The following is an 18211-nucleotide window of genomic DNA, read 5'->3' as shown; positions in this document are numbered from 1 at the left end:
TCCCGTTCCTTTTTCAGCTCGGGCTGAAATTCTATATCGATTATGCGCCGATCAACTCGAAACTTCAACATCCCCCAAGGCAAAGCCTGGGCATTTGAACTTTTGAAGATTGGATCGTTCAAATTCCCACCCCCTCGGGCCAAAATGGTGTTCAAATGCCCTACCCTATCGTCGGATTTGTCTGTCATACCCTACTAAAGAACAACGTCGTCAGCTCCTGTCGTCTTTAATAAAGCTTGTGTATAAACATGCTAACACATGTTTCGTGACCCTTAATATGATGATGCCGTATTTACCAGACTTGAGCTACTACAAAAACACAACTTTAATATTGAAACTATTGAAATTGACTTAAAAATTGAATTAATTAAGGCGGACAATGTCAATAAGCTGCTCTAACTCCGAAACATGGAAGTTTCGATTTGATCGGCGCATTCCGTGGACTTTTCGCGGATTTTTCAGCCCGGTCTGAGATTCAGCCCGTTATGAAACCTTCTCCATGTAATCACCACTTTCATTTCAAGAAGCTTTCTTTCAGAACCCGAGCAGCAATCTCAGCTCGGCTAGCACGGCTGAAATTCGCCATGTAATAAGGCCCTCAGCTAAGAATCAAAACCGAGAAGGCGTCTATGTTATACACGATTTAAAAATTTAAGGTACAAAGCTTGTGGGGTCGTGTTCTTACATACAGGTATATTATACGGTAAATTATTAACCATACCTACCTTGCTACCTCTTTACATTGGTGGGAGGCACGGTGGCCTCATGGTTAGAGTGCTTGACTCCGTATCGAGTGGTCCGGGTTCGGGTCATGGCCGGGGACATTGTGTTGTGTTATTGGCGAAGACGCTTTACTCTCACGGTGCCTCTCTCCACCCAGGTGTATAAATAGGTACCGGCGAAAACGCTGGGGGTAACCCTGCGTTGGACTAGCATCCCATCCATGGGGGGAGTAGAATACTCCTAATCGCTTCATGCTACGGAAACCGGAAATAAGCATCGACCTGATGGGCCTCCCTAGGCTCGTAAAAGAGACCTCTTTATTTTACAGCCCACAGTTAAAAATTCATAACCCGCATCGCAATTCTCTACTTTCTCAAATCCCATAGTACACCTCTTTTACCCCTCAAAAATTTGCGTAGGCATTGTTTCCGATTTCTCTCGGGACATCTTCAATGATTCCCTTAAATTACAAACTGCAATTAAATCTCGAAAAGTTGAATGGACTAATGGATGGGCAAGGCAAGTGCCTGGTGACAAAGCACTGAAGTCTACAACATTAGAACATTTCCCTGCCACTGACCAGGAGCTTTTGTTACATCCAACACGTCGTGCATGACCTTGTGGGAGACATGTGATATGTCAATAAACATCCCAAGACGATTCATCTCTTTTACCACAATCTAAAAATAGACGAATGTCCCAATTTCAACGTGCAACGTAGCAGTTGTTGTTGAAGTGAGTTTTCTATACATTCTTTTACTACTTGCAGCAAAAAACAACAAACCAAAAAGAAACAAAGAAAATAATAAAGTAAAGGAACACACCCTGACAAAATTCCCCAACAGTTCGTTGTTGTCTAGTAATGAAGCGATGTGTCATGTAAGGAGTCTGTTTTGTGGACAAGACAATAAATAATCTATTAGAGTAAAGCGTTCTTGAAGCATTTTCTTCTTTGATAACCTAATCCTCCGTGGCGAACATTTCATCATGTCTATACAATAGGGAAGATACATGTTTACAAACATTGCTTTTCTTATCCAGCCAATGAGCCTCTGGTTGGCACATTACTGACAATAGCTGACGTCAATGATATCTTCGCTATGGGTATAGGAAATCGTATGAACGTGAGTGCATTTCGTGATTTTAGGACACTCGCAGGAACCCTGATACTTACGATGTTTTAAAAGTTATCAATGAATTCAGCGCTATCTAAAATTTTCGAAAATTTCAGGTAGCTCTGAATTGGCTCACATGAATTTTCTAAAACTTTGCCGATAGTTGTATCTCATATCGCTAATTGCTACTCTACAATAAAAAAAAAAACCACGGAGTTCATTTTGGAGATATAAGCAAGTAAAGACGACATATAGGGTGTTTTTGGAGAGCTTTCATGTTGCCATGATAGCCTATTACCTCGCAATAATGGGCGAATTTTGTTAAGAAATAATTAGTGTTTCATTTGGTACCACAACATTGCTGTTACGTGATACAGTGTTGTAGTGACAATCCTTCTGATGAGGTCTCTCAAACGTAGTGAAACTGGTTCCAGCCACCTTGAGGCGAACATACAGAAAGCGTAGAAAGAAGAGTCAGTGAACTTGATCTTACTTTTCCGAATTCTGTTAACCCATTGTGTGCTGGCTGCTCTGGTGTGCAGGAATCAGCCCTAGAATAGACAACAAATCAACCCAATCTTTTTTGTTTTCCAATGTTACTTTACAATTATCAGGCTTTTCAAAGACGAAAGAAGCATGACAAATTCCTGGGGAAAGCGCGACTAGTATTTGTGAGCTCCTGTTAGCTCCTATCTTGACACCTTAACTGAAACTCAACTTCAAGCACAGCATTAACAGTTGGAATTTGCTCCTACTACAATGTAATCGAAGAAAGCTTTTGATGATGAGCCCTGCGCACAATTCTTCACCCAACCAAACAAGTTCTTGTCTAAAGAGGTACATCTGTCACTTAGGCCCGATTAAAACATCGTTCTTCTACAGTGTCAAACTCAATTAAATTGAGTTCGACAAGGCAGAAGTGCGACGTTTGAATTGTCCAATTTTTGGATGCCTCTGTCAAAACATTTTTTACGGTGAACCAGAGACACTGAAAATGATGTCATATCAATACAAAATATGTACAGATGTAACAGTGCCTTGTTTATTTTATCCAACAATAATTTCAAAGAGAATTCTCATCTCAGTTAAGTTTGCAGTTGCAAAAAAAAGCCTTAAACCAAGCTTTTTAAACGGAGTACATGTTTGTATGTTCACCCAGCTTGTTGTCTATCACAAAAGTTTACTTCCAAGAAATCCGTTTCATGATTATGAAAACATTCAAGAGTCTAAGTGCACCTAAACCCCCCCAATTTTTTTTTTTTTTAATTAAGCGTAGTCTTGGCAGCCTTTTGGCGCAAACATTATTGATATAGATATATACTCGAGTTTCTGTGCCACTTTAAACTCGACTATCAGGGAATCACGGCCGCATAAAAGAGGTCTGGGGAGAGCGCTGGGCTGTGACGTCAAATCGAGAACCCTGAAGATGCTCCCTCCTCACCAGGGTTTGTGTTGGTGCAAGTGTGGAATTTGTATTGTCGATTTTCTTCAAACATTAGCGAATGCTATATTTGCTGAGAGTTGGAAGGATTCTTAGAGTCTTTGGAAAGTGATGTTGGTCGCGACAGATTGTCCTGCGTGACTCAGCACCCAGGATTTGAGCCCGCTTGCCTTCAGAAATGGAGCCTTTGGTTTGCAGCCGGAAAATACAAAACAGAAGGCAAGCAAATGTATCAACAAACAGTAAATGAAGCAAAGTGACCGACGAAATAAAATTATGTTCGGAAGAGATGGTTTATAGATAGTGTGTGTTGTGTACAGCTGGTGTATTTGATTAAATACCTGATTACATTTTGGCTTCGTTTCTTTTTATTGCTTCCAGTCCAATTTTTGCGTAACTTGAGCCTTCTTAATTTTGCCATTTAGAGAATCGTATTAGAAATAGATGTTCAAACGCTTTCATGTTTGATCAAGCGGTCCAAACGTCCAGTGAAGTCACGGAACTATTGGAATGTTCCCACTTTGCGCGTTTCATCCGCGCAAACTGAACCCATCCTCTTCGACGTTTTATGGCTTCAGAAAGGGCAATTGTCGTCGAAATGCGGTATCAAATGAAGCCGTACACCTTCTTTTGAATTTCTGGTATTTTTGCATGCTGCTCCGACGCATAAACAGTTCCCACACCAAACTCTCGATTTACGTCACAATATCAGCTCTACCCATACGTCTCTGGTCTCGGTAGTGAGGCCAATATGGAGGTTTCTTACCGCAAATACTACGTATTCAACAGATCATCAAAAATCGAGATTCAAATCGAATAAAAAAAATGTGGACGCCAAAATGCTCCTAAAGTACGTTAATTCTTATTAGGCAAAAGTATTTTTGGGTTTAGGAGCACTTTAAGATTTCGTGCAACGCGACTTGTGCCCGTGGTGTTTATTATCCTAACGATGAATTGGAAGCTTGGAAAACCAAAATGCAATATTTAATAACAAATAGTTATATTTGTCGCAATTCTTACCACGGAGTATGACAAGCGTGTGTTAGCGTCATGTATCGTCCTCCCATATCAAACAGCATCCTCAGGGTATCCAAGCTGCTGTCCATTGAGTGACCACCCTCTACACCAATCAAAGAGGCAATTTTGTTGTCTTTATGGGCATCTTTTATCCCTTGGGCAGTGGTCACAAAGACAAAATCATTCGAATACTTGTCCACCATTCGGAGGATGACGTCAATTTGCTCCGAAAACAAACGAACAGAGTCTGTAAATTGGTTTCTGCAGGAAACGTAGGCTGCCCAAAACTGTGAAAGTGAATGAGAACAAGTATTAATTGGTAAGGGTTAGGTTTTTTTTTATAAGAAGCAAACCAGGTTAAAATGCGCTGTGGCATTAATGACACTGAACAAGCTCTTTACAAAAATAGAAGCATCGAGGAAAAAATGTTAGGACGTCATAACAACAGCTTTCTCAATGTGGATTTTCATTTTCAGCTTTTCAATCGCCTTTCTAATCTTTCTTGTGGTCTTACCTGCGCTCCTACTCGACCCTTCCTGAGCCTGGGAATGTCTGTATGAAATTCTGGATTATTTGTATTCAAAGTCACGTTTTCAAGTTGATTCATGAAATTTTTCCTCAGTTGCCAAGGTAAGTCGTTATGCCTAAAGAGAAAACAAATATAAAAAAATGTATTAGTCGAATGTCACATGAGTTTAAGATTTTAAAAGCTATTGGTTGAAGTGTAAGTACCCGAGTAAGAGTCACGGTGGTGAAATTGTCCTTTCGCATGGGAATAGCAACACTATTCTTAAAAAACAACTCATTCCCAATGAGCGACTTTTATCGGCATCCTTAACCTTTGGACCTCTAGAACTGCATCATAGTTCTTTTATCACCCAATCATACTTAATATGGCTTTAACTCCCAGAGTCAGAAATTCAGCCATAGCTCTTTATTATGATTTTTTTCTTCAGGTCGCGATTTTCTTGCACATGAGATATACGACAATTCGATTTCCCGTACCAGTCGCGAGAAAATCACTTGAAAAAGAGGTGTTACCTTTGGCTTATAGTTACTTGAGTGAAAACTCCTTTGGTGGACGAGCCTATATTGTACACTATACATATATATTATTGACCAAGCGCGAGGTCCGTCCTGGCAGAATATCGGCCAGAGGTTTCAAAAGTACGGACCTAGCGGGTCCGTATACTGTGAAGACGTGGAGTCGATATTCTCCCAGTACGTCCCCCGCACCTAGTCAATCAGCAGAAAGCAGTATCGAGAAGACAACTGGGACACAGGACCTTATCTTGGCTATCTTCATGCCGTGGACATCATTAATCAGATGAATTTCTAAACGGCTACATTTCGCCCCGCTCTCAAAAAGGAAAAGAAAACTTCCTCCAAAAAGAAGGAAGAAAGTGACACTGAAGCCTGTCACCAAGTTCGCGCCAAGTTTTATCTTGCTGACGACAGATATTTACGTCAGACACCCTGTCGACTAAATCATTTCAGTTTCGACTTGTCCATTTGACTTTTCACTGAATCAACTGCCCGGCTATCAAACCATGTGACACTTCATTAAACCATTTGCCGGTGAATGAAGTCGTTCGTCGATTAGTTGAACCGCTCCTTCTTTAACAAAATAATTTCAGTTTTGACTTATCCATTTGACTTTGCAGTGAATTAATTGCCCAGCTATTAAACCATTTGACACTTCATTTAGAGTGGTTTTCAATTGAGTGTCGAAAGTAATTAGCAAATTGCTTTGGTTTATGATTAGTTCACTCAGTGATTGGTTCAAAGTTCTCGCACCACTTTTTCAACCAATCAGAAGTGAAACCAAAACCAATCGTGGCTCGTGTGTGCACATTTTCCCGCGCTTTGTGTCGGATTGTCTTCGTCCTTTCTGATTGGCTAAAGTATTTACTTTGGTTTTGGTTTTACGACACTCAATTGAAAATCGCTCTAACCATTTGCCGGTGAGTTATTAAGTTATTTGTCAATTTATCGAACCTTTCCTTCTTTAACTAAACCACGTATAACGTAACCTTTCCTTGTACTTGTACATGTTAATTGCCGTGACTTTAACATCTTCAGTTCCCACGGCCTGCTCCCGTCTGACCTTGTAGCTCAGTCGGTAGAGCGGCGGAGATCCAACCCGAAGGTCGTGGGTTCAATTCCCACCTTGGTCAGAGTTTTTCTCTGTCCTTGTGCGGCCCATTTCCATCAGTAGGGCTAACGCTCACATGGTTCATATGGGATAGAAATCTAGCACTTCACATTACACTCTATTCATATAAAGTGAAGGCGGAGCGTTTATTTTTAATTTGTTTAGAGCTGCTTTTTTCGCTGTTTTGCAATTTTTGGCATATCTTTAGAAGCTCTGATAAGGTTACATGATGCCTGGAGGATCTATGTCTAGAACAGCAACGAAAGGAGAGCGAAAGAGAACGACGACGACAAAACAGAATACCAGTAATAGCTCACTTGTTGGAAGAAGTTACTCCACAAATCAGTTCTTTCCTTGGGAACTAAGCCGTGTGTTATTTTTACGCATGCATTATTAAAGTGGATGCGTATTTTTAAAAAGTGGTTTAATCGGTTTTTCTTTTGTTCAGGAATGAAACTCAAATTTTTATTTATTTTGCTCTAAAAGAACAAGTGCACTTTTAATCCGTTTGCCCAACTAGTTTTCGATGTGCCTCGACAGTGACAAGAAAATGTTGCCCTTATGTTATAAACACGTAAATTAGGGAGAAATTTCACTGACTACCTTGTGTTTTCAAACTAAAGGTAATTTAGTGTTGGAGCGGATCTTGTTTGATTTTGCATTGCCGTATTTTGCCGATTCTTGCTCCAATCCAACCTGGCGTGTTTCAATGAAATACATCAAAATGTGAATGATCTTGTTTTCAGAGATAAAGTGTAATAAAGTACAGCAGCAAAACTTTTTTTTTTTTACCTTGAACTGCCATGTTCTTTATGGTTTCTAATTTCAGGGTGATTCCTATTCGCTGGCTATTGACAGTTGACTCTGAAATGGCTTTTTCTCTTTTCCATTCGCTCGCTGAGGGTGTGCCTGTTCTTTTTTTGAAACTCATGCGGTTAAAGAAAAATTCATTGCCAAACTGGTGAATTCCAAAGTAAATTTCACTCGAAGTACCGATATCGCACTCATCGCTTCGTGATCCATGCGATATCGGTTTTTTAGCGTAAAGTTTACCGTGAAATTCACTAGTTAGGCAATTAGTTTTTCAACTAGAAGAAAGCAAAGAAAATGATTTAATAAAGCAGCAACCGGAAACATCAAAACGCGGACAATTCGAAACATTTTATTTTGACTAACTCTACAGGTAGTAAGAATAAATAACCAGGGAGCTCCGCTTTTAGGCTTAGCTAAATCTATTTTTTAAATTCTCAACCTCGGATAATGCAATTCCTGTGCTCTGAGTGGTTCACTCAATCTCGGTTATCAGCTCATATACCTTAGTTTAAATACATTATGGTAAATGATTGCGCTAAACGTTGCTAAGCTAAATTTTTTTACGCCAGAAATCGAAATTTCTCTTGGTATAAAGCACAAGAAAAACGTTTTTGGGGAAAGTCTGGATCAATTTCGAAGCTTAGAAGTACGCGAAAAGATAAGAAATGTTTTTGTGATGAGCCTGCGTCTGTCTGACAACCAGGTATTACACAACATTGCATCTTCATCACGTTCTTTCGATTTCGCTAGGATTTTCTCCCTTTTTTCGCTCGTAGTTTGTACTTCCAAACTTTTGGAGTTTAAGGAATTTAATAAAACAATTATTCCATTCGCGCTTGTTGGATATGAGACTGGTTATAGCCAACTCGGCGCTACGCGCCTCGTTGGCTATTTACCATCTCATATCCAACACGCGCTCATGGAATATTCGTTAAATATTATGCAAATGAACGGTCATGTTGATATGATGTTCAAATTAAGTCACGCGCGAATCGTAGAGCCTTGGGCCGCCTTTGGTTTGGTTAAGCAACAATACTTCCGATTCGTATCAGACGAGTGACTCATCAACTTATATCAAGTGAGGCTATGATCCTTACAGTTATGAACGCAATTTTAGCAATCGTGTAGAGAAGCCTGAAAACTTCAGGACTTCAACGGGGTTTGAGTCCGTGACCTCGTGATACCGATGCAAAGCCCTAACCAACTGAGCTATGAAACCACTGATATTGAGAGTTGCCTCAAATCCCTTTGAAGTCCTGGATTTTTCAGGCTTCTCTATGCAATTGCTAAAATTGCGTTGATAACTGAGGCCCTACTAGGGGTTATCGGGATACGGGATATCTGGGTAAATATTATAAAGATACGAGATATTTGGGGGTAAAATCAATCAAAGCATCAGGACATTTAAAAAAGAGATTCCGGGATACCGAGCATTAAACTTCTCATTTTTTAAAATAATACATTCCTTGGTCAATATAAAAGGCCCCATAAGTGAAAACGATACTCACAAACCGGAATGGGATTATTTTACCATCAAATATTCACAATACCTACCAGTATCGGCCTCTCAGAGAACGTGTTCGAGAAGTAACTGGCAATTTTGGGATACAAACCACGGGAATTAACGGGGACGGGATATTTAGGTCAAAATGGGATACGGGATACTAAGACCCCCCTAATGGGGTCTCACAACTGCGGGGATCATAGCTTCACTTGGTTTCATATTCGCAGTTCAATATATGATTCATAATGGTAATTGAACTGAGTGGAGTGCAATTTGGTCGGAAATCATACGAGTGATTTCAAAATCGAACGAGCCGCGCACAGCGCTCGTTCAATTTGAAATCACAAGTATGATTTCAGACCAAAATTGCACGACACGAAGATCCAATTACCACTTTATTGCATCCATTTAGAAATCACACAATGCAATAATTATTTAATGGCTAAAATACAGGATTTTAGTCAGTACCAATATTTTATTCATCCAGTTTGGAACAAAAGTTGCAAAATTCGCCACAGAATGGTTTTCTTTGTATTTCATTTTCCTGCAATTTGATTGGTTATCTTAATTAAACAAGCCTTGAGGTTGTTTTGTTTTAGCGTTCCTTTCTCATTTGCTGGGGAAATGGTGCGATTTAGAGCAAAAAATAGTGCGACTTGGGAATAAATCGAACTGCTAAGAGCCAATCAGATTGCAAGGGTCACCAGTGATTTCTAAATGGATGTAATAAATTCGTTCATTTACGTTACCTGAGTGTCACGCTTTCCTTAACTTTACTACAGATTCATTGGCTTGTCAGAGGAGCTTAGCCTTTTTAATACTGATTCATAATACGTTTGAAAATCGTCTGCTCCCAGATAGTGTTTATCCGGTGGATAGCGTTATCTACCTTTTGAAATTAACCCGAGGCCAGGAGAATTATGTTGTCGATAAATTACACCATAAAAAATGTTCTTACAATGTGGAAAATCGATCTGAATCCATAGAGCCCGAAAAGCTTCGTTACATGTTTTTTTTTGAAGAATGGTGTAATATATACATACCAACACCTCCACAAGATAGAGGAGTTGAAACATAAAATTTATTTAGTTGAAGTGAAATTTAGTTGAAATTCTTGCACTAATGAAAATTTATTTCTTGCTAATAAAGGCCAGTAGGTTTAATTGCGTCACCTGTGCCATGCTGTAGTACTACTCATCACAGGTCAGTTGTCGTAAGTTAGTAGCTCTTTGCAAAGTTGTCTCAATCGTTCAAAATGGTTTTAGATTACTTATGTATTAATACTAGGCTTGGCATTCCTACTCTTTGCCCCTTTATGTTTTTGTGTGTACAAACACTGTCTCCATGAAACTGTAGGTTAGAGTTAGTGGGGCCAGCGAGTTCAGTTATATTTTTTATCTAAATAAAGTGTTACCAACGCACCTGCCCATTACCTGATCTTTGCCAAAGTACTCAACAGAGTGCTGGTAACCCGATGTCTCAAACTTTTAATTTTTTCCGGGCATTCCGTGACTAATTAAACAACAAACTATTGTTGGGAGTGATATCCGTACCGAGCACAGATATCTCGTTACAGCAATTATACACATGGTCTGGATAGCACAAGTGTTACTAATATTTTAAAAAAGACAACCACACTTTTGAATTTTCGGAACATGTTTCGATGTTTCAAACATCATCTTCAGCCATAGAGAGTGTAACATTAAAATTTTTTACAAGATAATTCGTATATATATATATATAACTATCAATACAATGATTCTTTGTAGATTAAATGTTCGTTACAAGTACGTAAAATTCAAACGAACCAACAATATTATAGAGAACACAACTGACATAACGGTAAAAGTTTAAAAGTGTAATGCTAAACTGACATGATCAACTTGTTTGTTGAGTTCGGGTTTCAACCGCTCAATATGGAAGCTCTCCTTGATTTTGAGTTGATAGAAAGAAGTAGCATTATCAATAATTTTGAAGCAAGAAACATCACAATTATCGTGACAATTTTATAAATACTAAGATGCTTGAAAATATGAGAATTTTTGTCCCGGAAAAGGTGCTCATTTACACGTGTGTAGAAATGCCTGTTGGTTTCACCAACGTAGCGAGCACCACAGCCCGCACAAGTAAATTTGTATACAACACGTGATTTGAGAGAATCCGGAATGAAATCCTTTGGACTAAAATGTTGCACAGTTTGAATGGAGAGAAAATTACTTTAACATTTAAATCCTTGCAATACTTGTTAATAATAGATGAAATTTTCTTTCTGGTATAAGTTGAATAGAAACCGATGTAAGGTAGTTTGTAAAAATGGTAGTTGGATACATCATGTTTAGGGGGCTTCTTTTGTAGTAACATTTCTAAGATAACCTTGAACGGACTTGTCAATTAGCCAACTGGGAAACATTTACGTTTCAAAATAGTAGTTAGAGTATTGATATCGTTTTGAAAACCCTGAGTAGTGTTGTTAATTTTATATGCCCTGTCGATGAGAGTTTTAATTAACCCTAATTTGTACTGAAAGGGAGTAAAACTGAAATAATTTGTAAGTAGACCAGTGTAAGTCTTTTTTCGAAAAACAGAAGTGATACAAGAACATTCATTGTTACTTGATCTCTGCTTGGATAATAATACATCTAAGAAAGGCAGTTTGCCATCTGTTTCTGTTTCCATTGTAAACTTAATGTTGGGACGGCATTTGTTAAGGTATTGAAAAAACATATCTGCATCATGAGAATTTTGAAAACAACAAATAATGTCATCTACGTATCTGCGATAATATAATACTTGGGTACCGGTGTATTTTTCCAACCAAAGCCTTTCATAGTGACCCATGAAGAAATTGGCTAATACAGGGGCTAAAGGTGAACCCATTGCCACTCCATCTATTTGATCGTAAAAGCAACCATTGCATAAAAAATGAGTATGGTCAGTAGCAAAATTGAAGAGTTGTTAATTACTTAGTTTTAGGTCAGGATTCATGTTACCATCAATTATGGCGTTGACAGCTAAATCAATCGTCTCAGATAAAGGGATATTTGTAAAAAGGCTAGTGACATCATAGGAAACTAGAAACTTGTCGCTGAAATCAAACTGTTGAATCTCTTGGACAAAAGAAAACGTATCTGTTGCACAAAACTCTGAGGATATGTGGGGTTTAAGCAAAGAACAAAGATACTTAGCCAAGTTGTAATTGTAAGTGCCTATAGATGACACAATGGGTCTGAAAGGAGGTGTGATAGTTTTGGGATCTTTGACTTTATGCAATTTAGGTAGACCATATAACCTAGCTGGTTGGGAACCAGTAGGATACATTTCACGATAGATGTTACAATCTAAGAGGCCGTTTTTCTTAAGTTTACGTAAAAACCGCTGTAACTGACCTTCCCTGCGTAGAGTGAGATCAGATTCCAATTTTTTAAATTTAGAATTGTCACTCAACAAATCAACCATAATAATCTGCTTTATTGTAAACTACCTTGTCAAGAACTACGACTCCGTTCCCCTTATCTGGTCTCAGGATGATGATGTCCTTGTTATGTTTCAGTCTTTTCAGTATTTTATGTTTCTTTAAGTCATTCATTGAAGGCTTGAAAGAGTTCACATAACGGGTGGCTAGATGCTGTATCTCATTCCGGACTTCATTGGCTTTGGTCTTATCCGAAAGATGCCTCTTGAGGTCATCATGGAGAAGTTCAAATGTCGTGAATACTTGACTCTTGTTTACATGCGGAGGTTTTATGGCAAATGTAAGACCAAATTTCAGAATATCAAGTTCTTCGTCACACAGCTTATAAGAGGAGATATTGACAACTGTGTCATTGTGAGTGAAAGGAACAGAAGTGTTTAGTCGTGTTCTCTATAATATTGTTGGTTCGTTTGAATTTTACGTACTTGTAACGAACATTTAATCTACAAAGAATCATTGTATTGATAGTTATATACATATACGAATTATCTTGTAAAAATTTACTGTTACACTCTCTATAGCTGAAGATGATGTTTGAAACATCGAAACATGTTCCGAAAATTCAAAAGTGTGGTTGTCTTTTTTAAAATATTAGTAACACTTGTGCTATCCAGACCATTTGGAAAAGTTATTCACGACCTAGCACGAAAGTACAATGGATCGTTGGTTATTTCTGATCTTCGAAAGCTTGAAAAGCTAACGACTCATTCGAGAAAAGCTGAACTTGATGTTCGGTTTCTCAAAAACTGCCAAGCGTTTGGTGTATACCCGAAATTCATCACCTTTGACTTGCCGAAAGTAAGCAATTTTGATGCAGTGTATATTCGAAAACGGAACTTCTATCCAGAAGAGAGCTAAATAGAAAAGGAACCTTGACAAGGATTTGGACCGACAATGGCAAAAGCTCGAAGAAGTTCTGAGTAGCATTGACTTGCCCATCCTCAAGAAAGTCACAAAAAGAAACGTCCAAGGCAAGGTCTCTCAGTTTATCAAGACACACGACAAGAAGTTAAAAGCAATCACTATAAACACTTCTGTTCCTTTCACTCACAATGACACAGTTGTCAATATCTCCTCTTATAAGCCGTGTGACGAAGAACTTGATATTCTGTTGGTCTTACATTTGTCCTACCTTACATCGGTTTCTATTCAACTTATACCAGAAAGAAAATTTCATCTATTATTAACAAGTATTGCAAGGATTTAAATGTTAAAGTAATTTTCTCTCCATTCAAACTGTGCAACATTTTAGTCCAAAGGATTTCATTCCGGATTCTCTCAAATCACGTGTTGTATACAAATTTACTTGTGCGGGCTGTGGTGCTGGCTACGTTGGTGAAACCAACAGGCATTTCTACACACGTGTAAATGAGCACCTTTTCCGGGACAAAAATTCTCATATTTTCAAGCATCTTAGTTCTTCTAAAAATTGTCACGATAATTGTGATGTTTCTTGCTTCAAAATTATTGATAATGCTACTTCTTTCTATCAACTCAAAATCAAGGAGAGCTTCCATATTGAGCGGTTGAAACCCGAACTCAACAAACAAGTTGATCATGTCAGTTTAGCATTACACTTTTAAACTTTTACCGTTATGTCAGTTGTGTTCTCTATAATATTGTTGGTTCGTTTGAATTTTACGTACTTGTAACGAACATTTAATCTACAAAGAATCATTGTATTGATAGTTATATATATATATACGAATTATCTTGTAAAAAATTTTAATGTTACACTCTCTATGGCTGAAGATGATGTTTGAAACATCGAAACATGTTCCGAAAATTCAAAAGTGTGGTTGTCTTTTTTATAATATTAATTATACACATGTACTTAAACCAACAATGAATTGAACTCGCCATTTGACGATTGACAACCTTGAAATAAGCAAGTCACCATAACGTCGAACACAATTAGCTCATTTTTGGTTACCGGCCTAGTTTAATATTGCGAATCAATGAGACGGTATTTTATCTGTCAATTACCAATACTTCAAGTTTGGATTTCGTGACCTCTTTTCTTTCATTTTAAACTATTAGTAACACTTGTGCTATCCAGACCATTTGGAAAAGTTATTCACGACCTAGCGCGAAAGTACAATGGATCGTTGGTTATTTCTGATCTTCGAAAGCTTGAAAAGCTAACGACTCATTCGAGAAAAGCTGAACTTGATGTTCGGTTTCTCAAAAACTGCCAAGCGTTTGGTGTATACCCGAAATTCATCACCTTTGACTTGCCGAAAGTAAGCAATTTTGATGCAGTGTATATTCGAAAACGGAACTTCTATCCAGAAGAGAGCTAAATAGAAAAGGAACCTTGACAAGGATTTGGACCGACAATGGCAAAAGCTCGAAGAAGTTCTGAGTGGCATTGACTTGCCCATCCTCAAGAAAGTCACAAAAAGAAACGTCCAAGGCAAGGTCTCTCAGTTTATCAAGACACACGACAAGAGGTTAAAAGCAATCACTAAAAACACTTCTGTTCCTTTCACTCACAATGACACAGTTGTCAATATCTCCTCTTATAAGCTGTGTGACGAAGAACTTGATATTCTGAAATTTGGTCTTACATTTGCCATAAAACCTCCGCATGTAAACAAGAGTCAAGTATTCACGACATTTGAACTTCTCCATGATGACCTCAAGAGGCATCTTTCGGATAAGACCAAAGCCAATGAAGTCCGGAATGAGATACAGCATCTAGCCACCCGTTATGTGAACTCTTTCAAGCCTTCAATGAATGACTTAAAGAAACATAAAATACTGAAAAGACTGAAACATAACAAGGACATCATCATCCTGAGACCAGATAAGGGGAACGGAGTCGTAGTTCTTGACAAGGCACAGGCAGCCCAAGCTCAAAATGTTAGGAGTTAGTGTAACGTGACATTACATAACTACGCGAAACGTGACTCCCGCCTTGCAGCATACGGAGGTGTTGTGTACAACGAGGTTTGTTTGGGAAGGCAACGGCTTTGCTGGAAAAGTCAATTATTCTTATATTTTGTGAATAAAATCTACTTACCCTGTTGCCGTGTTGTATTCTTTGTTGTTTGCCAGCTTCGCAAGCCGATCTAACGCGATTTCGGCGACTTAGCAGTGGAAACTCCCAAAACGATAAGTCGCCGAAATCGCGTTAGATCGGCTTGCGAAGCTGGCAAACAACAAAAAATACAACACGGCAACAGGGTAAGTAGATTTTATTCACAAAATATAAGAATAATTGACTTTTCCAGCAAAGCCGTTGCCTTCCCATACAAACCTTTACAAATTCAAACCGTTGTAACACAATACCTCCATATGCTGTAAGGCGGGAGTCACGTTTCGCGTAGTTATGTAATATGGCATATGTCACGTTACACTGAACTCCTAACATTTTGAGCTTGGGCTGCCTGTGGACAAGGTAGTTTACAATAAAGCTATGGTTGATTTGTTGAGTGACAATTCTAAATTTAAAAAATTGGAATCTGATCTCACTCTACGCAGGGAAGGTCAGTTACAGCGGTTTTTACGTAAACTTAAGAAAAACGGCCTCTTAGATTGTAACATCTATCGTGAAATGTATCCTACTGGTTCCCAACCAGCTAGGTTATATGGTCTACCTAAATTGCATAAAGTCAAAGATCCCAAAACTATCACACCTCCTTTCAGACCCATTGTGTCATCTATAGGCACTTACAATTACAACTTGGCTAAGTATCTTTGTTCTTTGCGTAAACCCCACATATCCTCAGAGTTTTGTGCAACAGATACGTTTTCTTTTGTCCAAGAGATTCAACAGTTTGATTTCAGCGACAAGTTTCTAGTTTCCTATGATGTCACTAGCCTTTTTACAAATATCCCTTTATCTGAGACGATTGATTTAGCTGTCAACGCCATAATTGATGGTAACATGAATCCTGACCTAAAACTAAGTAAAGTTCATCTTAAACAACTCTTCAATTTTGCTACTAGCCAGACAAATTTTTTATGCAATGGTTGCTTTTACGATCAAATAGATGGAGTGGCAATGGGTTCACCTTTAGCCCCTGTATTAGCCAATTTCTTCATGGGTCACTATGAAAGGCTTTGGTTGGAAAAATACACCGGTACCCAAGTATTATATTATCGCAGATACGTAGATGACATTATTTGTTGTTTTCAAAATTCTCATGATGCAGATATGTTTTTTCAATACCTTAACAAATGCCATCCCAACATTAAGTTTACAATGGAAACAGAAACAGATGGCAAACTGCCTTTCTTAGATGTATTATTATCCAAGCAGAGATCAAGTAACAATGAATGTTCTTGTATCACTTCTGTTTTTCGAAAAAAGACTTACACTGGTCTACTTACAAATTATTTCAGTTTTACTCCCTTTCAGTACAAATTAGGGTTAATTAAAACTCTCATCGACAGGGCATATAAAATTAACAACACTACTCAGGGTTTTCAAAACGATATCAATACTCTAACTACTATTTTGAAACGTAAATGTTTCCCAGTTGGCTAATTGACAAGTCCGTTCAAGGTTATCTTAGAAATGTTACTACAAAAGAAGCCCCCTAAACATGATGTATCCAACTACCATTTTTACAAACTACCTTACATCGGTTTCTATTCAACTTATACCAGAAAGAAAATTTCATCTATTATTAACAAGTATTGCAAGGATTTAAATGTTAAAGTAATTTTCTCTCCATTCAAACTGTGCAACATTTTAGTCCAAAGGATTTCATTCCGGATTCTCTCAAATCACGTGTTGTATACAAATTTACTTGTGCGGGCTGTGGTGCTCGCTACGTTGGTGAAACCAACAGGCATTTCTACACACGTGTAAATGAGCACCTTTTCCGGGACAAAAATTCTCATATTTTCAAGCATCTTAGTTCTTCTAAAAATTGTCACGATAATTGTGATGTTTCTTGCTTCAAAATTATTGATAATGCTACTTCTTTCTATCAACTCAAAATCAAGGAGAGCTTCCATATTGAGCGGTTGAAACCCGAACTCAACAAACAAGTTGATCATGTCAGTTTAGCATTACACTTTTAAACTTTTACCGTTATGTCAGTTGTGTTCTCTATAATATTGTTGGTTCGTTTGAATTTTACGTACTTGTAACGAACATTTAATCTACAAAGAATCATTGTATTGATAGTTATATATATATATACGAATTATCTTGTAAAAAATTTTAATGTTACACTCTCTATGGCTGAAGATGATGTTTGAAACATCGAAACATGTTCCGAAAATTCAAAAGTGTGGTTGTCTTTTTTAAAATATTAATTATACACATGTACTTAAACCAACAATGAATTGAACTCGCCATTTGACGATTGACAACCTTGAAATAAGCAAGTCACCATAACGTCGAACACAATTAGCTCATTTTTGGTTACCGGCCTAGTTTAATATTGCGAATCAATGAGACGGTATTTTATCTGTCAATTACCAATACTTCAAGTTTGGATTTCGTGACCTCTTTTCTTTCATTTTCTTAAGTTAGGTCCACAGGCAATTGCACCCAGTTGCAGAGTAACGTCTTGTAGAGTGACGCTTTCTCCAACGCAGAGGACCGAAGCATTTATTTTATAGATATCCGTTATAAAGCCTTATGTAAAACGTTAACTCTTCAACAATCTACTGCAACATTATTAAAGTCCTTAAAACTCACCCATCTACTAGTGGCGTTTCCTCGAGAATTTTTTGCGCCCTCGTGTCGTAATCAGATGCCTGTCGCGCGTTGCGAGGTAATGAATGACCCAAGGAATAGACGAGACAGCTTAACGCAAAAAGAAAACCAAAAAAGTAACGGGCTACACAAAAATCGTTTTGCATCATTTTCCTCAGTTGAACTGCCCCGGGAGACGCTCGAAGATCCTTGAAGCTTAGGAAATTGGTTGCATGAAAGATCAATTAAACGACGGGCCATCTCCATGGACACCATAGCCTAGTTCACATTTGATTGGTTCCTAGCGACACA

The 18211-nt window shown here is 38.1% G+C and overlaps 1 protein-coding gene across 1 annotated transcript in view; it reads right to left on the bottom strand.

Annotated features, from left to right (window-relative positions):
* The window catches only part of LOC138021371 (dipeptidase 1-like), a 25016-nt gene extending 6901 nt beyond the window's left edge, over positions 1-18115 (bottom strand). Inside the window, exons 1-5 of the mRNA XM_068868232.1 lie at positions 17903-18115; positions 4811-4940; positions 4300-4583; positions 2332-2389; positions 1304-1403 (exon numbers count right to left, since the gene is read on the bottom strand). Coding sequence (XP_068724333.1) covers positions 1304-1403; positions 2332-2389; positions 4300-4583; positions 4811-4940; positions 17903-18069 — 739 coding nt within the window. The 5' untranslated portion in view covers positions 18070-18115. The remainder of the gene's footprint in view (positions 1-1303; positions 1404-2331; positions 2390-4299; positions 4584-4810; positions 4941-17902) is intronic.
* Positions 18116-18211: the final 96 nt, after the last annotated feature.

Source organism: Montipora capricornis, chromosome 10 (genome assembly GCF_036669925.1).
Source record: "Montipora capricornis isolate CH-2021 chromosome 10, ASM3666992v2, whole genome shotgun sequence".
Lineage (NCBI taxonomy): Eukaryota > Metazoa > Cnidaria > Anthozoa > Scleractinia > Acroporidae > Montipora > Montipora capricornis.
Note: the sequence above shows the minus strand (reverse complement) of the source record. Positions and strands in the feature narration are given on the sequence as shown.